This window comes from Hyperoodon ampullatus, assembly GCF_949752795.1.
Source record: "Hyperoodon ampullatus genome assembly, chromosome: 2".
Taxonomy (NCBI): domain Eukaryota; kingdom Metazoa; phylum Chordata; class Mammalia; order Artiodactyla; family Ziphiidae; genus Hyperoodon; species Hyperoodon ampullatus.
The window spans coordinates 79,358,038-79,383,440 of record NC_136915.1 but is presented as its reverse complement, the minus strand read 5'-3'; the positions used below and the strand labels follow the sequence as shown (position 1 = coordinate 79,383,440).

General features: G+C 35.4%; 1 protein-coding gene across 3 annotated transcripts in view; it reads right to left on the bottom strand.

Annotated features, from left to right (window-relative positions):
* Window positions 1–25,403, bottom strand: part of PKN2 (protein kinase N2) — a 124,893-nt gene that overhangs the window by 53,581 nt on the left and 45,909 nt on the right. For all 3 annotated transcript variants that reach the window (XM_079724424.1, XM_079724426.1, XM_079724425.1), the window contains exons 3-6: window positions 15,572–15,726; window positions 8,545–8,662; window positions 8,067–8,212; window positions 7,764–7,977 (exon numbers count right to left, since the gene is read on the bottom strand). In XM_079724424.1, coding sequence (XP_079580550.1) covers window positions 7,764–7,977; window positions 8,067–8,212; window positions 8,545–8,662; window positions 15,572–15,726 — 633 coding nt within the window. The remainder of the gene's footprint in view (window positions 1–7,763; window positions 7,978–8,066; window positions 8,213–8,544; window positions 8,663–15,571; window positions 15,727–25,403) is intronic.

The following is a 25,403-nucleotide window of genomic DNA, read 5'->3' as shown; positions in this document are numbered from 1 at the left end:
ATATAACAATGGGGAGGCACAGCTGTATAGGAGCAGAGTTTTTGTAGGCTACTGTGATAAATTTAGGTTGTTAACTGTAACCATTAGAGTAACCATTAAGAAAGTAATTTAAAAATATACAGAAAAGGGAGGAGGAGTCAAGATGGTGTTGTGGGAAGACACAGAGTTAGCGTCTTCCCACAGCTAGGGTGCCTGCCAGTCGCTGGTAGGGGACTCTGACCCCCAAGGACATGGGAGGAACCCCAGATTGAACCGGTAGGACGTAGGGGGACCAAGGGGAGAGAAGAAGTGGAGGCCAGACAAGATCGGCCCCCCTGAGGCCGGGGAGATCAGGAGAGGCAGGCCGGTTCCCCCACCCCCAAAGCCCCTTACAGGCAACGTGGGTCCTGGGGGCATAGGAAGGAAGCAGGGGAGATTAGGAGAGGCAGGAAGGAGGGGCACCCTGGGAGGAGTGGGTGAGGGGAGGAGGGCGATTTCCCTGCCCACTGGGGCCCAGGGAGCCTGCTGAGCTCCCAGGCCAATCCCCTGCCCTCAAAGACCCCTCCAGGTTGCCTGGGTCCTTGAGGGCACAGGAAGGAGGCCGAGGGGAGAAAAGGAAAGGAAGGCAGGAGGTGCCCTTTGGGAGGAGCAGCAGAGGAGCGAGGGCAATTGGCCCGCCCACTCAGGTTCAGGGAGCCTGCTGAACTCCCAGGCCAATCACCCGCCCTCCAGGGCCCCTCTAGGCTGTGTGGGTCTTTGGGGGCACAGGAGGGAGGATGCGGGGATCAGGAGAGGCAAGCAGGAGGGGCCCTCCCAGACCCCAGACTGGAGGAGCAGGAAAGGAAAGGAGGGAATTTGTCCTGCCCACTCGAGCCCAGGAAGCCTGCTGGGATCCCAGGTGAGGTCCCCTGACCTCTGAGGCCAGGGGTGGGGGACACACCTGGGCCCCTTCTGTTCCTTGAGCCTAAGCCCCACCCCCTACAGCCCTCAGGGCCTTTTCTAGCCCTTTGGGTCCTGAGCATTGGCCCCACCCACTGCCCAAACCTCACCCTTGCCTAGGCCCCACTCTCCATAGCCAAGGCCTCCCACGCCCAGCCCCCCCCATTTTTTCATTTCTTTTCCCTCCTCCTCTTTTTTATTATTGTGGTACTGATGTAACTTCTGGGTGTTGATTCATCTATATTTTTATTTTTACATTCTTTCTAATAACATATCTGTTAGTTTCATAGTCTAATTTTATTTTTTACTTTGTTACTTTTTTTTTTTTTTGCCATCCCACACGGCTTGCAGGATCTTGATTTGCGAGCCCAGGGTCGAGTGGAAGCTCCTGCGGTGGGAGTTATGAGTCCAAACCACTGGACTAACAGAGAACCTCAGACACCAGGGAATATTCATCAGAGTGAGGTTTCACAGAGATCCTAATCTCAGCACCAAGACCCAGCTCTACCCAATAGCCTACAAACTCCAGGGTTGGAAGCCTCAGGCCAAATAACCAGTAAGACAGGAACACAATCCCACTAATTAAAAAAAAAAAAAAAAAAAAAATGAGATGGCAAAAAAATATGTCACAAATGAAGGAGCAAGGTAAAAACCTACAAAACCAAATAAATGAAGAGGAAATAAGCAATCTAACTGAAAAAGAATTCAGAGTAATGATAGTAAAGATGATCCAGAATCTCAGAAATAGAATGGAAGCAAGGATTGAGAAACTACAAGAAATGTTAACAAAGATCTAGAAGAACTAAATAACAAACACACAGAGATGAATAACACAATAACTGAAATGAAAAATACAATAGAAGGAACCAGTAACAGAATAACTGAGGCAGAAGAACGAATAAGTGAGCTGGAAGACAGAATGGTGGAAATCCCTGCCGAGGAGCAGAATAAAGAAAAAACAAATGAAAAGACTTGAGGACAGTCTCAGAGACCTCTGGGACAATATTAAATGCACCAGCATTCGAATTATAGGGGTCCCAGAAGAAGAAGAGAAAAAGAAAGGGTCTGAGAAAATATTTAAAGAGATTATAGTGGAAAACTTCCCTAACAAGGGAAAGGATATAGTCACCCAAGTCCAGGAAGAACAGAGAGTCCCATACAAGATAAACCCTAGGAAAAACATACCAAGACACATATTAATCTAACTAACAAAAATTAAATTCAAAGAAAAAATATTAAAAGCAGCAAGGGAAGAAAAACAAATAACATATACAAGGAATCCCCAAAAGGTTATCAGCTGATTTTTCAGTGGAAACTCTGCAGGCCAGAAGGGACAGGCATGATATACTTAAAGTGATGAAAGAGAAAAACCTACAACCAAGATTACTCTACCCAGCAAGGATCTCATTCAGATTCGATGGAGAAGTCAAAAGCTTTTGAGAGAAACAAAAGCTAAGAGAATTCAGCACCAGCAAACCAGCTTTACAACAAATGCTAAAGAAACTTCTCTAGGTGGGAAACACAAGAGAAGAAAAACACCCACAAAAACAAACCCAAAACAATTAAGAAAATGGTAATAGGAACACACATATCGATAATCATCTTGAATGTAAATGCCCCAACCAAAAGACACAGACTGGGTGAATGGATACAAAAACAAGACCCATATATATGCTGTCTACAAGACACCCACTTCAGACCTAGGGACTCATACAGACTAAAAGTGAAGGGATGGAAAAAGATATTCCATACAAATAGAAATCAAAACAAGCTGGAGTAGCAACACTCATATCAGATAAAATAGACTTTAAGATAAAGACTGTTACAAGAGAAAAGGAGGGACACTACATAATGATCAAAGGATAAATCCAAGAAGAAGATATAACAATTATAAATGTTTATGCACCCAACATAGGAGCACCTCAATACATAAGGCAAATGCTAACAACCATGAAAGGAGAAATTGACAGTAACACAATAATAGTAGGGTGCTTTAACACCCCACTTACACCAATGGACAGATCATCCAAACAGAAAATAAATAAAGGAAACACAAGCTTTAAATGACACAATAGTCCAGGTGGATCTAACTGATATTTATAGAACATTCCACCCAAAAGTGGCAGAATACACTTTCTTCTCCAGTGAACATGGAACATTTTCCAGGACAGATCACATCTTGGGTCACAAATCAAGCCTTGGAAAATTTAAGAAAATTGAAATCATATCAAGCATCTTTTCTGACCACAGCACTATGAGATTGGAAATCAATTACAGGATAAAAAACACAAATATATGGAGGCTAAACAGTGCGCTAAATAACCAAGAGATCACTGAAGAAATCAAAGAATAAATTAAAAAATGCATAGAAACAAATGACAACGAAAACACGATGACCCAAAACTTATGGGATGCAGCAAAAGCAGTTCTAAGAGGGAAGTTTAGAGCAATTCAATCTCACCTCAGTAAACAAGAAAAATCTCAAACAATCTAACCCTACACTTTAAACAACTAGAGAAAGACGAACAAAGAAAACCCAAAGTCAGTAGAAGGAAAGAAATCATAAAGATCAGAGCAGAAATGAATGAAATAGAAACGAATAAAACAATAGCAAAAATCAATAAAACTAAAAGCTGGTTCTTTGAGAAGATAAACAAAATTGATAAACCCTTAGCCAGACTCATCAAGAAAAAGAGAGAGGACACAAATCAATAAAATTAGAAATGAAAAGGGAGAAATCACAACTGATACCACAGAAATACAAAGGATTATAAGAGACTACTACAAACAACTATATGCCAATAAAATGGACAACCATGAAGAAATGGACAAATTCTTAGAAAGGTAAAATTTTCCATGACTGAACCAGGAAGAATTAGAAAATATAAACAGACCTATCACAAGTAATGAAATTGAAACCATAATTAAAAATCTTCCAGCAAACAAAAGTCGAGAACAAGATGGCTTCACAGGTGAATTCTATCAAACATTTAGAGAAGAGCTAACACTGATCCTTCTCAAACTCTTGCAAAATATTGCAGAGGAAGGAACACTCCCAAATTCATTCTACAAAGCCACCATCACCCTGATACCAAAGCCAGAAAAAGACATCACAAAAAAATACAATTATAGACCAATATCACTGATGATCATAATACTAGCAAACAGAAATCCTTAACACTAAGACAACTTGACTATGCTGATTCTTTTTTTTTTTTTAATAAAAATGTTATCAATTGGAATTCCCACCACATACTCCTATCCAGTGGAAAGAAAATTCTAGACCTGCAGAAGCCTGGATGGGAGTAATTTGATGATAAGTACTCTTGATAAAAAGTTAAGTACAGGTTTCTATACTTCCTAACTCTTTTATTTGCAAATGAAAGTAACAATGTTGACCACATATATTTTTTACTGCTCAATAAAAATGTGAATACTGCCATGTAAAAAAAAAAAAAAAACAGAATCCAACAGCACATTAAAAGCATCATACACCATGATCAAGTGGGATTTATCCCAGGGATGCAAGGATTCTTCAATATATGTAAATCAATCAATGTTATATACCGCATTAACAAATTAAGGAATAAAAACCATATGATCATCTCAATAGATGCACAAAAAGGTTTTGACAAAATTCAACACCCATTTATGATAAAAACTCTCCAGAAAATGGGCATTGGGGGAACGTACCTCAACAAAATAAAGGTCATATATGACAAACCCACAGCAAGCATCATACTCAATGGTGAAAAACTGAAAGCATTTCCACTAGGATAAGGAACAAGACAAGGATGTCCACTCTCACCACTCTTATTCAGCATAGTTTTGGAAGTCCTAGCCACAGCAATCAGAGAAGAAAAAGAAATAAAAGGAACACAAATTGGAAGAGAAGAAGTAAAACTGTCACCATTTGCCAATGACATGATACTATACATAGAAGATCCTAAAGATGCCACCAGAAAACTACTAGAACTAATCAATGAATTTGGTAAGGTTGCAGGATACAAAATTAATGCACAGAAATCTCTGGCATTCCTATACACCAACAATGAAAAATCAGAAAGAGAAATTAAGGAAACACTCCCATTTAACACTTCAAAAAAAGAATAAAATACCTAGGAATAAACCTGCCTAAGGAGGAGAAAGACTTGTACTCAGAAAACTATAAAACACTGATGAAAGAAATCAAAGATGACATAAACAGATGGAGAAATATATCATGTTCTTGGACTGGAAAAATCAGTACTGTGAAAATGACTATACTGCCCAAAGCAATCTACAGATTCAATACAATCCTTATCAAACTACCAATGGCATTCTTCACAGCATTCGAACAAAAAATCTTACAATTCGTATGGAAACACAAAAGACCCTGAATAGCCAAAGCGATCTTGAGAAAGAAAAACGGAGCTGGAGGAATCAGGATCCCTGACTTCAAACTATACCACAAAGCTATAGTAACCAAGGCACTATGGTACTGGCACAAAAACAGAAATATAGATCAATGGTAGAACAGAATAGAATGCCCAGAGATAAACCCACATACATATGGGCACCTAATTTATGACAAAGGAGGCAAGAACATACAATGGAGAAAAGACAGCCTCTTCAATAAGTGGTGCTGGGAAAACTGGACAGCTACATGTAAAAGAATGAAATTAGAACACTCCCTAACACCATACGCAAAAATAAACTCAAAATGGATTAAAGACTTAAATGTAAGACCAGACACTATAAAACTTTTAGAGGAAAACATGGGAAAAACACTCTTTGACATAAACCACAGCAAGATCTTTTTTGACCCACCTCCTAGAGAAACAGAAATAAAAACAAAAATAAACAAATGGGACTTAAAAGCTTTTACAAAGCAAAGGAAACCATAACTAAGACAAAAAGACTACCTTCAGAATGGGAGAAAATATTTGCAAATGAAACAACAGACAAAGGATTAATCTCCAAAATATACAAACAGCTAATGGAACTCAATATCAAAAAAACAAACAATTCAAATTAAAAATGGGCAGAAGAGCTAAACAGACATTTCACTAAGGAAGACATACAGATGGCCAAGAGGCACATGAAAAGATGCTCAACATCACTGATTATTAGAGAAATGCAAATCAAAACTACAATGAGGTGTCACCAACCACCAGTCAGAATGGCCATTATCAAAAAAGCTAGAAGCAATAAATGCTGGAAAGGGTGTGGTGAAAAGAGAACCCTTCTGCACTGTTGGTAGGAATGTAAATTGATACAGCCACTATGGAGAACAGTATGGATGTTCCTTAAGAAACTGAAAATACAACTACCATATGACCCAGCAATCCCACTACTGGACATATACCCTGAGAAAACCATAATTCAAAAAGAGACATGCACCACAATGTTCACTGCAGCACTATTTACAATAGCCAGGACATGGAACCAACCTAAATGTCTATCAATAGATGAATGGATAAAGAAGATGGGGCACATATATACAATGGAATATTACTCAGCCATTAAAAAGAAACAAAATTGAGTTATATGTAGTGAGGTGGATGGACCTAGAGTTTGTTGTACAGAGTGAAATAAGTCAGAAAGAGAAAAACAAATAACGTATGGTAACGCATATCTATGGAATCTAAAAAAAACAAAAAGTACTGATGAATCTAGTTTCAGGGCAAGAATAAAGAGGTAGACAAAGAGAATGGACTTGATGACATAGGGTGGGAGGGCAAAGCTGGGATGAAGTGAGTAGCATCAACGTATATACACTACTGGATGTAAAATAGTTGGCTGGTGGGAAGCAGCAGCATAGCACAGCGAGATCGACTCAGTGTTTTGCGATGACCTAGACGGGTGGAATAGGGAGGATGGGAGGGAGACTCAAGAAGGAGGGGATATGGGGACAAGTGTATGCATATGGCTGATTCACTGTTGTGCAACAGAAACTAACATGGTATTGTGAAGTAATTATACTCCAATAAAGATTAAATATATATATATATATATATATATACACACACACACACATACAGAAAAGTAAACAAGGAGAGAATAAAAAAGGTAAACTAGAAAAATTCAATCAAACACAAAAGAAAGCAAAAGAATTCAGGAAAAAAAAGATTAAGACTTACAGAAAACAATTAGCAAAATGGCCGATGTAAGCTTCTTTGTTCTATAATAATGAATTTGGCTGGTTTATTTCCCTGGTTCTTAAGAGGGAGCTTTTAAACCCTTGCAATTTCCCTAAATAACTGAAAACAGGTGTTCAAACAAAAACCTGCATACAAATATTCATAGAAACACTATTCACAGTAGTCAAAAGGTGGAAACGACCCAAATGTCCATCAAACAGATAAATAAAACCAGATATATACCTGTACAACAGAGTATTACTTAGCCATAAGAAGGAATGTTACAAGAAGAATGAACCTTGAACAGTACAGAAAGTGAAAGAAGTCAGACACAGAAAGCCACAAATTATATAACTCCATTTATAGGAAACATCTATAATAGACAAATCTATAGAATCAGAAAGCCAATAGTGATTGCTAGGGGTTGAAGGGAAATGGGGAATTGGGAATGACTACTTAATGGGTACTGAGTTTCCTTCTGGGGTGCTGAAAATACCCTGGAACTAGAAACTGGTTATAGTTATACAACAGCGTGGCTACACTAAATGCCTATGAGTTGTGTATTTTAAAATGGTTAAAATAATAAATTTTGTTATGTGTATCTTACCACAATATTTAAAAATTCTGTAAACACATTTTTATTCATTTATTAAACCAGAACCAGATGTAGATTAAAAATGTACGAAAAATTTTAAAACAATCAGGATGATATATGCTACGTACCTGTTAGTGCTGCTGGTTTGGATAGGGTACTATATTGGTTTTGTGTAGATATCATACTTTGACGTGGACTTAGTGTTGGTGATGCAACAAGTGAAAGCTCCTCAATAATAATACTGCTTTTGGGATGATTTTTGGGAAGTTCATTTAATCTTTGCTCTAATGAATACTTCAAAAGGTCCAACTTCTGACTTGATTCATTAAATCTTGCTTGAGCCTTAAACAGGGAAAAGACAATGGTGTCATTTAAATAGTTATATTCTTTGACTAATATATTTATAAGTTAAAATTTTTATTTAAAATTACTTCTGAAAGTGCTTTTCTGTCTGTTACTTTTCCTGAGCCAAGTAATTTCATTACATTCTTTGCACCTTCTGCTACTGCAAACTCTATCCTAAAATGATGCCTTAATTCTTCCATCCGAAGTTCAAGAGGACTTATGACAGGTTTGGCTAGAGGGGGACAAAAAAAAAAAAACTTAATTGAACCATTTATTTGACTTTCTAATACGTAGGGATTAAAACACAAGTAAAAGAAATAAATTCTTACAACATTAAAAGTTAGTTCTTAAAAGTCAATAAACACTGAAGTAATACTTAATAGACACAATGTTAAAATACAGTCTTTCATCTTAGCCATCAAAACTCAAAGATAAAAACTCAAGATAAAAAAACAGAATGCCTCCTCCTCCTTAATTTTGAACCACCACTTCTTTCCTTAAAATTTATTTAGCACTATATATGCCCATAATAATAAGAATGACAATTTATCTCTGTTCCATCACCATTATCAAAAGCCAATTCATTGGTCTGGACTGCCTGAAGAATCTGCATTCGTATCACTTCTATTTTTGTCTTGCTGTCTTGGAGCAGCTGTTGAGCTGTGCCATGGAGTTTCCGATCCTATTAAGAATAAGTTTGAAAAGGTAAGCAGATACAGAGACAAATAAACCATTTTTATAACTTCTAAGTAAGATCAAATGACATCAGCAAGTGAAAAACAAGGGTCAAAAGAATACTGTGAGCACTATAATATATATACTTGGGTTGATACATTTATTTTGAAAAGCATCAAACTGATAGGGTGAAAAATAAGAAAAACAACTCCATTAGTTAAAAGTTAGGGAGTAAGTTATAGTGAATAAACTTCTATCATGTCTAAAGACTTCAAGAAAGGTCCTGATATAAGTGAAATAACGTTACTGTCCTGCCTCCCAGTTTAGTTCCAGTAATACTGAATCACAAAAAACTTACCATTTAACGACCCACCCAAAGATGTCCATGTGGCAATACCCAGAACCTTGTGAATGTTACTTTGCATGTGAAAGGGAAATTAAGATAGCAGATGGAACTGAGGTTGTTAATCACCCAACCTCAAAATACAGAGGTTATCCTGGATTATCCAGATGGACCCAATGTAATCATAAGGGTCCTTAAATGAAGAAGAGGAAGGCAGAAGAGGAGGTCACATGAGAAGAACTGGAGCCGCTGTTTCTGGCTTCAAAGACAGAGGAAGAGGGCCATGAGCCAAGGAATATGGGCAGCCTCTAGAAGATGGAAAGGGTAAGGAAACAAACTTTCTCCTATGTCCTCCAGAATGTGAAATCCATTTCGGACTTCTCAATTAAAAAACTGTAATGTAATAAATTTGTGTTGCTTTAAGCCACTAAATTTGTGATGATTTGATACAGCAGCCACAGAAAACTAACATAGAATTTTTTTCAAAAGTTTCATGAGAAAAGTAACAGAAGTTAATGCCATCTCCTACTTAGTTATATTAGTTGTCAAAGTCTAGTAGGCTTCAATCCACAAAAAAGAAATGATAAAACTAAGCATCAAGTTAGGAAGCACTTATTCACAAGAAAGACCAATTTTTGCATATTATTTAAGCATCTCTACTTTTATCACTGAGGCAGTCAGTATTAATCTGGAAATAAAATAGCATACAATCAACCTATATTCTCCAGAAGACTCAAAACTACCAGCTAAGAGACAAGCATCAGATGTGCAGCATCATATCAATAAATCAAACACACACAGTATATCACGACACTGAATTAAGGGGAGGATGGAGATACTTGTGATGGGAGAGACAATATATACGAGGAAAAAAAAGTGAGCTGAAATATATCATGTTAAACACCAATACAACACATTAAAAAAGTGAGCTGATATATATCACATTAAACACCAATATAACTAGTTAAACACATTATATACAGTGGAGGAAAAAGCAATTAGCAAATTTATGAATTTTTCTTTCATTTCTCTCCTGTTCCCATGGTCACTCATTTAGGAAAGAGTTTCTGGTCAGACTTTGTTCTTTATTAATAAAATATTTGGATTTCACATTGAGTTGGGCTTAAATAGTTTACTAAGTCCCTTAAATATTCATTTACAACATGAAGCACACACACACACTATAATTTTTTTAAATTATGCTTTACCATTAAGAACACTAGCTTGAATCTGGTGTTTGTTTGAAAAGGTATATTCATATGCTTTTATGAATATACCTATTAAACTTCCAAATTTAAAATAAAAATACTTTTTAATTCTTCCTGTTATCCAGTATTAGGAACATCAAACTGAAGATTTGAAACAACTTTTCTATTTCTCTGAGACCAGATTAGAGTAAGAGAAAAAGTTAGTATTTCAAAACTCCTAATTTAATGGGACAAATAGGTTTCTTGAAGAAACTATGTAAGCAGGGATACCATTCTCTAAAATACAGAGCTTCTGTAAGCATTAGATAAAATTAAAATTATATTGCCTAGCATATGATTGGCATTAAAATGTTCTCTTTTAGAGGAATAAAAATAATGATTAATTATAGGATCTCAATGAAGTTCTAATGTAAAAGTATAAATATTTATATATGCTTTTCAATTAAGCTACTCCTTTTATTATTTTATCACTATGCGAAAAGACAGTAGTTCTGTCATTTACTTCTTTAGAAATGCCTTTCTTAACTATTTCAATTCAACGTGCAAGGAAAAGCATTTGTATTTCATTTTAAAAAGTAAATGATTTTTCCCACACAGATTTCTGGAAGATGTGCATAGATGTCAAAGTATGATAAAGGTTTTTAAAACTGACATTGGATATTACCTATCACAGGCAATTTACAGTTACTACATGTCAGTCTTATGCTTTCCAGCATTCAATGAATTTTTATTGTCAGTTTTATGCTTTCAGGCATTCAATGGATTTTTGTGTTGAGCACCTAATATGTTGAAGACAAGAGGAAAGCTAGATCCAAAGCATATGAACTGGATTATATATTAGAGAAATACTGGCTTTTATGCTAAAATTATGAGAAGATTTTTACATATATAGGTTGAACCATATGAACATGCCAATATCTGATTCTGAACTAAAAAACAGCAATTTCATATGGTTCAAACTAACAGACTAGATAAAGTTGTTAACTATTAGTAATTAGCAAACTACATTCTACAAGTAATTATATTTCAAATGTACAATATTTTACAATTATAAATAAAAATAAAGTACATTTTATATTTTCAAATTATATTTTTTTACTTTATAAAAAATAACTTTTTGTTTTAAAAGTCATAGTGTGATATTGTAAATAATAAACTACACTATATACACAGCTTTCAGAAATAAATAAACCAATCACTATCTTTATTTTTCCATCACATATTTATGGCTTACTTTGCATGAATTAAATGTTGCCACATCCAGTAAAAATACAAAGATTAATCAGTTAGAATGCTACCCTATAAAACTTATAGTTTGAAGACATACAGATATTATTATATGTAACAGAATGCTAAAAGTAGTCACAGAAAAATTTACAGGAAGATGGGATCGGTTTTAGTGGAAGGAATCCAGAAAAATTTTGTGAGCTTTTAATATAGGTAAGACTGGAATATGTCAATTTTGGAAGATCTGAGAAAGGGAGGCCTAGATAGATGGTCCAGTACTTTCAAATGAGGAAAAAGAAAAGACTTGGAAGCATTTAAAAAAAGAAAAAAAAAGTGATACAGGCTAGAAAGAACCCCAGATATTAATAAATAGCTTAGTTTGTCATATGAATATATGAACAGGAAACATTTCTTCAGCATGTCTTATCAAGTCTTCAGAGATTATTCTGAAAACCAGTGGTACTACTTAGCCATGAAATTTACATTCTAATGTTGAAAATAGATGATAAAGAAATTGATTGTATAAATTATTATTTCAGGTAGTAGTAATGCAGTGAAAGGGATAAGGAAAGACATGGGTTGCTATTTTACATAGGATAGGAATGAAGAGCTTGCTGAAGTGGCAGCACCTGAGTAGAGATTGTAATGAAGTGAGAGAGAAAGCCATGAAAGTACTTGGGAGAAGAGCTATCTAGGCAGAGACAGTAAATGCAAAGGCCCTGAGGTAAAAGTGTCCTTGGTATGTCCAAAAGATAGCAAAGAAGTCAAGATGGCTAGAGGGTAATGAGAGAGAATGAAAGAGTTTTGGAAGATAAGATTGAAAGGTAGCCAGGAGTAAATCATGTATGAACTTGCAGAATCACAGTAAGGCCTCTGGATTTTGTTCTAAAATAGCTAGAAAGCCACTGGAGGGTTTTGAACAAGCGTGTAAAAATATCTGACTTATCTTTTGAAAGGACAACTCTGGCTATAAAATGTACAGGGGTAATAATTTTATCATACAGAATTCAATAACCAGAGTTCTGAAGAGGACTATCTACTGCCAAGCTGAGTTAATCACACCTATCACTAAATTTGCTCCCCATTATGAATTACCTATCGTTGTGAAGGACACCACCATTCATCAGTCTGTTCACATAACCAATCTAAGAATCATCTTCAATTCTTCCTTCTTCCTCATATCCAGACACCACATATTTATTCTACCAAAATTGCTTGACTCTCTCTTCTTTGCTTTCGTTGCTGTTACAAGAGGCATTAAGCATGTTTAACCTGGACTACCACAAAAGCCTCCTTAAACTTGTTGCCTGTAGACTTGACCCTCTCTAATTAATTCCAAGTCTGAGGAAGAAGGATGTGAATTTTCTAAACTGTAAATCTGATCGTATATTTTCTTTGCTAAAAGTCTTTCAGCAACTCCCTACACCTTATAAGATAGAATCTCAACTGCTTAATTTTATACAAAGTACTTTATAATCTGGTTTGTCTTTCATTATGCTACACCTCTCACTATGCTTCATTTGCTTAAAGCTCTTCTGGTGGGGAACAGAAAAAGTCCTGTTGGATTCATCTGAAGGACTTTTCCCAAATAAAATGTGTCTTTCTGGAGATTCAGATGTTACCCCAGTAGGGCATGGCCTTTCATTGAAAATAACTGCTAGAGTTGATGACTGTTACAATTAGAAGTGCATCCTACCTACCCTCAGGTATGTCAGATAAGAAATTGCCATACGAAAGCACTTCCTTAGAGCAAGCCACTCTATCCCACAGTTCCTTACACTGTATATACTGGGCTTACCCACATCACTATCCCTAGAAAGTAATTCCTTCTTAAACTCTAAATCATCCTTCAAATCTTATACTAAGACTTTAATTATTTCTTCTGATAGTTAAGTGATTCTTCTCCACTGTGCTTCTAAGTAACTTGAACATACCACTATTATATATTGTAGTTATTTACATGTGAGATCTGCTTTTTAGATAGTGTGTCTCTTGAAAGCAGGATATTATCTGTTGAGTACCTACTACGTATAAGACACTACTTTTACAATATTCATACTCCAGAGCCCAGCATAACAGTTATCAAACTTTTAACTACATAATAACTAAATTAATATTCTACATAACTTCAATGTACAACTTTCCCTATTCTCATAAGATATACTTTGACCCTATGAGAGGTTTAAAGATGAGAAATGAAACAGTTACGACCAAATCTCGACAACAATAACTGGCAGGCCTACCTCAGAGACTATAGCAGCTGTTAATATGCTCTGGACCTCCACTTGACCCCTTCTCAAATTAATGGATCTCCTAATCAAAAATAAAAGGTTACTGGAACTTATCTATTTGTTTTAACAGGCTTACTAGTAGCCCTGTTTATTTTGGACTTGTGGTTATCGTAAGTTATCTATTTCCCTTTTAATACATCCATAAACCTGTTAAATTCGGGAAGGGGGGTTGTTGGTTACAGACCACTTTGAGAATACAGTGAAACCTATGGCCCTCTTATTCATCCATTTATCAATATACACACTCACTTTTCCTATAACTTCAAAGGATTCATGAACCTCTCAATCTAATCCATCAACTGTAGGCTAAAAAACCTTACTCCAGAGGTGTTTTAATTTTAAAACACTCAGCATAATATGGTGCATTCACAGTTCCAAGAACACAGTATTTGCCTTAAAAAAAGAAAAAAAGCCCAAAATAACATTTGATAAAAATGAAAGAAAAAACACCCCAAACTAAAGGTCAATACTAAAAACAATAGAAAAACCAACTCTACCATCCCATAATAAATGTTCAAAGTTAGTGAAGTCCCATAATAAATGTTCAAAGTTAGTGAAGTAGTATACTATCAAGTATCAGATCATGTAAGTAATACATCAAGTAGGAATAAATACATTTCTCTAAAAATAATTTAGAAATTATTTTGAAATATGGCATATAATTGAATTAATTTTCATAAATAAGTTAAAAAATCTTATTTATAACATATACACATTTCTCTTTTCAGCATCTTCACAAATTTCATTTGAATGGGTACATAGGGTACTTGGCTCCAAGCAAAGATTCCTACTGTCCCCTCCAGTCCCCCCAATTTCAAATTCTTCCTAAACTTAAAAAACAAAAAGAAATACCTAAAACTTTTATTCTGAAATTACTTAAGAACTATCTATTAAAATATGGAAGAAACTGATTTGCAGAGACAAAAATCTTTAAGATAAATGAGTTGAAAGTAGAAGGGTGGATTTTATAATAAATCAACCTAAGACTTTTTGCAAATTATAAAACTATAGAACATTAGATTGGAAAGAACCTTCATGTTAATCCAGTTCAGTTGTTCCTATCATTTTCTCTTCCACATTATATCTCAGAAAAAGGACACATTCCTATTAGTAACAAGTGTTCTCCGTAACACTGGTTTTTAATTAGGAGTTACATGCCCATACCAGATTCCCTGAGAATCCACAGATCTAGTCCAAACAATCATTAATGATAGAACGTCTTCTCTTTTTTTTGTCCTTTCTTGAAGATCTGTATGTAGTGATGGAAAACTCATTATAGCCAAAACTTTTTTAAATAAATTTTTTGTTTTAGAATAATTTTAGATTTACAGAAAAGTTGTAGTTTTCTGTGGAGAGTGGAGAGTTCCTGTGTACCCTTTACTCAGACAATTTTCTTTAAAAATTTTTTATTGATTGATTTTGATAGAAATAATTTTTAAAATAATATTTTAGAAATCTTTTGTTTCCAATTTGTTGTATTGTCAATACACAGATTTGGAGGCTAAAAAGATCTCAGAAATCCTAATACAGTGTTTAAACAGCAAAATCATGAAAAGCAGAAAAACGCAAAAAATGTGGTACTAAATAGATGATGAAAAGGATACTTGTTTACAGTATAAGAGCTTAAACAAGAAGAGTATCATCTTGTTCAACATAAGCTGTGAACGTTCGCATCAGATAACTCAAATTTTTTACCCCTCTGTGCATTGCCCACAAATGACTGTGAAAGTGCCACGAGTACTGATGTTGGGTTTCAAATAAATTTTATCAGGTAGGTTAATTCACACATGTGGAATCGGTGAATAACAAGGATTGACTGTATACACATATTTATTTACTGTACTTACCTTTGAAGATCCATTTGAATACATCTGTATCATGTTCTCTGCACCTTGTTTTACTTTAAGTTCTATATCCAATTGTTTTTGTAAGGCCATCAGTCTATTATTGCTGGTGGAACAACGAGGATCACTACTGGGAGTATCTGGAGTCCTTGGGCAATCTGTAAGTTAAATAGTATATTAAAAATTATTTACTAGGACCAATTGCTGCTTAAAATTGGAAGTTAATATTTTCAAAGAATAAAGAATTACAAGGTTTGAGACAAGCTTGAATCTCCTTATGCTTACAGAAAATACAAGAATTCAAGTCAAGAAAATATTCAAGTAGAGTTCTAGGACTATCTGCCAGGGATACTATAGAAGTGACTACATTGAGTCTGAAGCTGAGTTAGATCATTGTCCAAAGTTCTTCTAACACAATTACTTTAAAATTAAATCAAATCAATTTGACTAGCGTATTTAAGAATTAAACTAAATTCCCTACTTATTACCTGATTGGTTAGAGAACAAAGCATACTCAAAATTATACAAATTCTACTAAAATAATTACCTATACATAGGACTAAGGGTACTTCAAATATAATGCTAGCATTAATTAAAATAATCTAAGTGTATGCATAAAAGCCTTCACATTTTGCTTTCTACTATGATGGTAGGGCGTGTAGGAAGACCAAAAATTCAAGTCCATTACTTTTCATAAAGCATACCGTGGTGCTTCTATTTTGAAACAAAAACAAAAACTTCAAATAGAACACTCTAATTATTCTCAGTAATCCATTATTGTTGAAACACATCTAATAATTCTACCACATATCTAAATTTCTTCATATTGAAGTTATTTTGTGTTTTATCCACACCAGGTCTCTAGATTAAAAAAAAAAAAAAAAGCTAGAAGACTAGGGTAATAGACCTGGTTTAGTTATAAGTAGCTTGGTAATCACCAGAAAACTGCTTAAACTGCAAGTCATTTAAACTTTATGCTTCAGGGCTCCCTTCTCTCTCTAATAAAAGATGGTGTGACTATCCAATTTTAATAAATATGTTTCATATTTGGTTTTATACTTCTTTAAAAAAAGAGTCACTAGTTCAAAAACATTTAAACATAAGTTGTTAATTAACTTACAAAAATACAGATGCTATGTTAGATACTGATATAAAATAATATTATTTTATCATTTACGTACTACTTTACAAGGTCTAAGTCCTGATTTAAGGGCTTTACTGACTCATTAATCCTCATAACAGCCCTAAAATAAGTATTACACCTATTATTACTGAAAAGAAGACTAGAGCACAGGGAAGTTAAGAAACTTGCCCAAAGTCATACAGGTAGTAAGTCAGTTCTGTTCCAAAGTCTAGCTTAATAATTGCTGTGCTATGCTGCCTCTTTGCCATTTAAAAGCCTTGTAAACAGCTATACTAACCGCTGTGTGTATGTGTGTATACTTACATATATAACAGTATAATTATACACACACACAAATGTGTATGTATGCATATTAATCCTTAAAATAACATTTTGAGACAGATATTATCCATACTTTACATATCAGGAAATAGGTAAAGTTACAGTTATTAACTAGGATTCAAATTCAAGAAAGGTTTCTATTGCTACTGAATTCCCAAATTACAAATGAGCTGCTCCAAAAGTTGATTTTTGTAAGTTGACATATGCTTAAAGAAAACTACTAGAAAAGGTAGACAAGCTTTCAGATCAGGCACACAAAAGAACTACATAACATATTGCTATGGTTGGAATGTTTGTGTACCCCCAAAATTCATACATTGAAGCTCTTACGTGAGGGTATTTGGAGGTGAGGCCTTTGGGAGGTAATTAGGTCATAAGGGCAGTCTCCCTGTTATGCAAGGATATGGTGAGAAGACGCTGTCTACACACCAGGAAGAGGGCCATCACCATAATTCTGACCATGTTGGCACCTTAATCTCAGAGTTTTCAGCCTCCAGAACTATGAGAAATAAATTTCTGTTGTTTACGCCATCTAGTCTATGGTATTTTGTTAAAGCAGCCTAAACTAAGACATAAATAAATTCTCTCTCTCTCTCTCTCTCTCCTGGCTGTGCCTAGCTCTGAATCCCAGTTTTGGCACTGAGATTTAGTACAAACCATGTGATATGGGATAAATTACTTAACACCTCTGTGCCTCATTTTCCTCATCTGTTAAATAGTAAAAATAACATCTACCTCACAGGATTATTGTGACTAAATAAGTTATGTGTAAAGAGGTTAGAAAAGGCCATGGCGCATAGTAAATATCCAGTAAACAGTAACTAGTACTAGTCAGTGTACAAGTGTTAAGTATATCTCTGTTGAGTCCATAAATGAAGTGTACATTTATTGCAATGACTGAAAAGTGCATTCAGATCTGTGAACAGTTAGGTTTTCTCCCCGACTTCCTGTTTTTTTTTTAAACATAAATGATACAAGACTCTTGGAAGAAACTGAAATTATACAAAATTTGGTACATAGTTAATTTATAGCAAGCACATTTTAAAAAAGAACTGGAATGCATTCAGAGTAGAAGGACCTCAGCTGAGAAAAGTATGGAAATTTGTTGTCTGTAAAATACTTGATGGTGTTTAGCCTAGGGTAAAAGAAATGATTCTTGCCTAAACATTTAAACAATTGTCTATAAAAGAAGCTGTCCTCTTACTATCTCCTCACAGGGCAGAGAATTAGAACCAAAGGGTAAATGTAGTGAGTGCAAAAATTTTATCCCAGGATAAAGAGAAATTCCTTATAAAATTAAACGGTTTGCCTTAAAAAATGTAATAAAATCCCTTGTCTCTGGAAGCATTTATATAGAAGCTAGATTACAAACCATTAAAGATACTATATAAGAAATTCTTGCACATTAAAGAAGGTTGTCCAAGATATTGAAATACCCACTGATTCTATCAGTCTGTGAACTCATAATAATATTATAATATCTAACACTGTTTTCATGGAAAAGTATACTTTCAGTTTTAATAAGAATTTTAAGAACATAAGAAATAACACAACAGTTAAGAGTCTGGGCTCTTGAGGTCAGAATGTCTGGGTTAGAATCCTGTGATTGTTACTTATTGGTGTGATCTTGATCAGATACTTAATATGTGTTAGTTATCTAACCACAAATTTGGGGTTACTGTGAAGATAAATCCTGTACAGTGCTTAGGCTAAAGTGTAGGGCTCAATAAAACTACATGTCAGGGCTCAGTTAAGCAGCTATTTTTCCATCTAATCTTCAAAGGAACTAACAATGGTTTGTAATATAACCTTATTTTAGAAGTAAAAAAGCAAACTCAGAGAGGTTAAGTAATTTGCAACAGTCACAAAAGTATATGCCAAGCCAGAAATTTAACTTTAGAAATGTCTTGTTTTATAAAGACCACTTTTTACTCATTTAGAAATTAGAGAAACACTTTGCTGTCTTCCTTAGATTTCACCTATTTTCCCTTTCAAACTATTTTTCTTCCTTCCAGTTTTTTCTATTAAAATTTTTTAATACAATTTTTAAAGGTTACTTTCCATTTACAGTTATTACAAAATACTGGCTATTAGAGGTGTACAATACATCCTTGAGTCTTACACCAACAGTTTGTACCCTCCACTCCCCCACACCTATATTGTCTCTCCCACCTTCCCTCTCCTCACTGGTAACCACTAGTTTATTCTCTATATCAGTGAGTCTGCTTCTTTTATGTTATATTCACTTGTCATATTTTTTAGAGTCCACATATAAGCAATATCATACAGCATTTATCTTTCTGACTTACTTCACTTAGCATAATGCCATCCAAATCCATCCATGTTGCTGCAAATGGCAGAATTTTGTTGGCCATTTTTATGACTAAGTAGTATTCCATTGTATGTATATATACCACAGCTTCCTTATCCATTTATCTGTGGATAGACACTTAGGTTGTTGCCATATTTTGGCTACTGTAAACAATGCTGCTATGAACACTGGGGTGCATTCATCTTTTTGAATTGGTGTTTTTGTTTTTTTCAGATATATACCCAGGAGTGGAATTACTGGGTCATATGTATTTCTATTTTTAGTTTTTTGAGAAACCTCCGTACTGTTTGCACCAATTTACATTCCCACCAACAGTGTATAAGGCTTCCCTTTTCTCTACCTCCTTGCCAACATTTGTTTTTTGTAACTTTTTGATTATAGCCATTCTGACAGCTGTGAGGTGATACCTCTTTGTGGTTTTGGTTTGCATTTCCCTGATGATTAGCAATGTTGAGCATCTTTTCATATGCCTGTTGGCCATCTGTATTTTCTCTTTGGTAAAATGTCTATTCAGTTCTTCTGCCCATTATTTATTTATTTATTTATTTTTAATATTGAGTTGCATTAGCTGTTTACATATGTTGGGTATTAATCCTTCATTGGGTCATATCATTCGCAAATATTTTCTCCTATTCAGTAGGTTGTCTTTTCGTTTTGTCACTGGTTTCCTTTGCTGTGCAAAAGCTTTTTGGTTAGGCTCCATTTGTTTAATTTTGCTTTTATTTCCTTTATTTTAGGAGAAGGATCCAAAAAATAACTGCTGTGATTTATGTCAGTGTTCTGCCTATGTTTTCTTGTAGGAGTTTTAAGGTTTTTGGACTTGCATTTAGGCCTTTAATCCATTTGGAGTTTATTTTTGTATATGGTGTTAGAGAACATCCTAATTTCATTCTTTTGCATGTAGCTGTCCAGTTTTCCCAGCACCACTTATTGAAGAGACTGTCTTTTCCCCATTGTATATTCTTGCCTCCTTTGTCATAGATTAATTGACCGTAAGTGCGTGGGTTTATTTCTGGGCTTTCTATCCTGTTCCCTTGATCTACTGTCTGTTTTTGTGCCAGTACCATACTGTTTTGATTACTGTAGCTTTGTAGTATAGTCTGAAGTCAGGGAGCTTGATTCCTCCAGCTCTGTTGTTCTTTGTCAAGATTGTTTTGGCTATTTGGGATCTTTTGTGTTTCCATATAAATTCTAGAATTATTTGTTCTAGTTCTGTGAAAAATGCTATTGCTATTTCATTTTGGTTTATTATTATTATTATTTTTTGTGGTATGCGTGCTTCTCACTGTTGTGGCCTCTCCCGCTGCGGAGCACAGGCTCCGGACGCGCGGGCTCAGCGGCCATGGCTCACGGGCCCAGCCACTCCGCGGCATGTGGGATCTTCCCAGACCAGGGCACAAACCCGTGTCCCCTGCATTGACAGGCAGACTCTCAACCACTGCACCACCAGGGAAGCCCACTATTGGTATTTTGATAGGATTGTACTGAATCTGTATATTGCCTTGGCTAACATGGTCATTTTAACAATATTGATTCTTCCAATCCAAGAACACAGTGTATCTTTCTATCTGTTTGTATCATCTTCTATTTCATTCAACAGAGTCTTTAGTTTTTGGAGTACAGTTCTTTTGCCTCCTTCGGTAGGTTTATTTGTAGATATTTAGTTCTTTTTGATGCAATAGTAAACAGATTGTTTCCTTAATTCTCTTTCTGATAGTTCATTGTGAATGTATAGAAATGCAACAGATCTCTCTGTATATTAATTTTGTATCCTGCAACTTTACCGAATTCATTGATGAGCTCTAGTAGTTTTCTGGTGGCATCTTTAGGATTTTCTATGTATAGCACCATGTCGGCTACAAAAAGTGACAGTTTTACTTCTTCCTTTCCAGTTTGGATTCCTTTTTCTATTTTTTTCTCTGATTTCTATAAAAGTGGTAAGAATGGGCATTCCTGCCTTGTTCCTGATCTTGGAGGAAATGCTTTCAGCTTTTCACTGTTGAGCATGATGTTAGCTGTGGGACTGTCATATATGGCCTTTATTATGTTTAAGTATGTTCCCTCTATCCTCATTTTCTGGAGAGTTTTTTTTTTTATCATAATAGATGTTGAATTTTATCAAAAGCTTTTTCTGCATCTATTGAGATGATCATATGGTTTGTTTGGTTTTTTTTGCGGTACACGGGCCTCTCACTGCTGCGGCCCCTCCCACTGCGGAGCACAGGCTCCGACGCGCAGGCCCAGCGGCCACGGCCCATGGGTCCAGCTGCTCCGCAGCACACGGGACCCTCCCAGACTGGGGCACGAACCCGGGACCCCGCATAAGCAGGCAGACCTCCAACCACTGCACCACCAGGGAAGCCCCCGATCATATGGTTTCTATTCTTCAATTTGTTAATACTGTGTATCACACTGATTGATCTGTGGATATTGAAAAATCCTTGCATCCGTGGGATAAATCCCACTTGACCATGGTGTATTATTCTTTTAATGTACTGTTAGATTTGGTTTGCTAGTATTTTGTTGAGAATTTTGGCATCTATGTTCATCAGTGCTATTGGCCTGTAATTTTCTTTTTTCGTGATATCTTTGTCTTTGGAGGACATCCTAGGAAATTATAATTCCACAAAAATAACTCAAGAGATAACAATTACCTATAAAAATCAAGGTGCTACAAATTATAGAGTCAGAAGATATTTGCAATCTTTAAGTACCTGAAACGGTGGGTTGACTAACTTAATACTCCATGTGCAATCTCCTTCTCTCTTGCTTAAATTAAGAGCAGGTTAAGGGGAAAAAGATAACAAAACAAACAAACAAGATTTCTCAGACTTACTTGCATTTGGGGGATAGGGAGAAGGCAGTGAATGCATGGTGCATGTGACACAATCCCGGGACAGATTTAAGTAGACATTAGTACCTTTGTGCTTCTGAGAATGTTTTTGCTTTTCTGAACAAAAGACACTTATTAGGCTCTCATCATCCTGATGAAGTAAATCTTGGATTTTAATAAGAGCCCAAGAAAAGGCCCAAGGACTCTTACAAAGTAGGCAGTCAGATCAGGAAAAACATGATTAAAGACAGGAACCTCAAAAGTTGTCATCCACAACAGGTGAATTATTTGTTGACTTGCTTTTGACTTGGGGTGACTGGCGGGAAGGGGAAATGGATATTCTTTAAAAAAAAAATTCTTACTGCTCTCATACAGGTTTGAAGCAGGAAATCATACTATCTATGTGCCCCCCCAAAAATTAATCATAAATTTTACTTTAATTGGCCTCAGGTTGATAATGCTTTCAGGCATCTTACAGAAACAAATGCAAATCCTCTTTGAAAGAAGGCACTTTAAATCCAGACCTAAAATAATTCCCACAGATAAAGTTCCAATGAAAATGTGCCCACAACTAGAAATCACAAAGTTCCGGCAGAAAAAAAAAAATTCATCATGAGTTAGAAAAAAACTACAGGAGTATCATAGTAAAGATTTCATTTGTTGTCATTACCTCACACAAAATGTGAAAAAGTATATTTTATAGGTAAAATTAAATAGAAAGGTATCAAAAGAATGACTAAAACAAGAGACTATCAAAAATTACCAAGATTAACAAAACAGAACTTGTAGTAGTAAGTGTATGTATATATATATATATATATATATATATATATATAAAAAATACATATACAAACAAAACAGAAATTAGAAATACAATATACACGGTCAAGAGCAAACTGGACACATGGAAAGAATTAGAGAAATAGAGATAGACTTGAAGAAATTATCATGCATCTAACTGGAGTTCCAAAATGAAAGAGAAGAAGGAATACAAGACATGCAACATTCAACAAGATAGGCGCTAAGCACTTCCCACAATCAATGAAATACACAAATCTCAGATCCAGGAAGCCCAACATATCCCAAGCTGATCAAATGAAAAGAAATCTATACCATTCAGCAGAACACTGCAGAAAAAGAGTTTCTTAAAAACAGCTAGGGAGAAAAGGCAGAACATCTGCATAGTTTAACCATTAGATCAGTAACTGCCCCCTCAAAAACAACAGGGGAATCCAGAAGACATAAAATAATAGTTTCCAGGTACTGAGAGACAATAAATGTCAACCTAGAATGATATACCCGGGGAAATATCTTTCGAAAGTCTATACCTTTAGGAAGAAAAAGAAACAAGATGAAGGAAGGCCTGAGAAGCATGAAGAAATGTTGAACAAAGAAAATGATAAACACGTGGGTAATTATAAACCAACAATGACTATATAAAACAATAATAGTTAATGTAACTTGTGGAAATGAAGATAAAATGATAGAACTGGAATATGAACAATGACAGCACTTAGGTCAATTGGAGTTACGTAGATTGAAATTAAAGTATTCTAAGTTTGTTATATGGTATATAAAGAAAGTATACCATTCAGTCTAGTTGACAAACAGAAACCACACTAGATATTTTGAACAAAGGGAATTTAACACAGGGAATTGGTTACATCATACATATTCAGGTATTGTGCAAAGGGCTTGAGAAAAAAATTCCTTTTCTCAAAGGGCTTAGAGTCAGGTACAACCTCTATGTTACTATATAAATGGGTATGTGTGTCTATTCATGCAACAGTGTATGTGTGTATATATGAACATTTTCAAATATACTGAAAAGATGAAAGAATGGTATAGTGAGCCCCCATAAACCCACCACCTAGATTTGCCAATCTACACACACACACACACACACACACACACACACACACGTGTAGGAAGATAAAAAAGGAGAGCAAACATAAATGGTACGAAGAAAGATGGGAAAATTAGATTCGGGAGCAACAATTTCACTCAGAAATTGAAGTTATTAGCAGAGGCCAGATTATATGAAAGGCATCTCTGTAATGCTATACATTTGTACTGTATTCTGTAGGGAATGGAGAGCCACTGAAAGGTTTAAAGCAAGAAAGTAACAGGATCAATTCTGAATACTAAGTAAAAAATACTGGTAGCAGTGTTTAGGTTGGATTAGAGAAATACTTAACTTGCAGGCTTCAGCAGTAAGGATGGAGAAGAGACAGATTTGAGACCTATGTCAGAGGTAGAATCTATAGGGCCTGGTGACTTGACTTACACTGGAGAGTGAAAGTAAAAAGAAACACAGACATCTACAGTAAAAGTCAGATTTTAGTTACAGATTATGGGGGTCATGCCATTAACAGGACAGAAAACAAAAGGGAAAGATTTAGAGGCAGTGTCTCAGGAAGGAAGAGTTCAACTTTAAACATGGTAAGAGGCAAAGCCAACAGGATAATAATACCTATATTCAGGCAATATCCATAAGGTTATAAGGCTATAAATTATGAGATGAAGCCCAGAAAATCCATTTTGGTTTGAAATACCACTTTGAAAGTCAGCAGAAAATACAACGTGGTTAAAATCTCCTTAGGGATGAGATTTTCCAAGGCCAGAATGATGAGTAAAAACTGAATTTGTTAGTTTTCCCAACAATGTGTAGAGCAACAGATATGCTGTTTCTGGTACTTTTTGTATTTTCTCTAAATCCACAACTGAGCAGTTGGCTTCCAAAATGAGTTAAGAGTTCTAGAAAACAGGAGCAGTCCCGATCCTTAGAAGGCTCCTAAATAAGGTTTAGCCTTAAACTGGTTACTTCATTCTCATGGAGGTTAGTAACGTAATTGACCTTTAATCTTTACTTCCTAGCCCAGGAAAGCTTCCTCAGATTTTACTTACATCCAGAGGTTTCATGTTCAGAATTAGAAAAGCTTAAATGCCTCATACTTGACCTTTCCTCAAGCTATTAAAACCCTTGTTCACAAAACACCATAGAAAGAGCATATACAGTCTCTATTCTCTTTGTTTTATGAACGAGAAAAACAAGGACTGGAGGGGTTGCAAGTGATACACAAACACATAACTACGTAATGATCCAGCTGGGATGAGACCTTGGATTATAGAAACTTTGTTCTTTAGTTTATACCTAGCTGATTCCCAATGCTCAATATTCATAAAGTGGTACCTGTACAGCCAG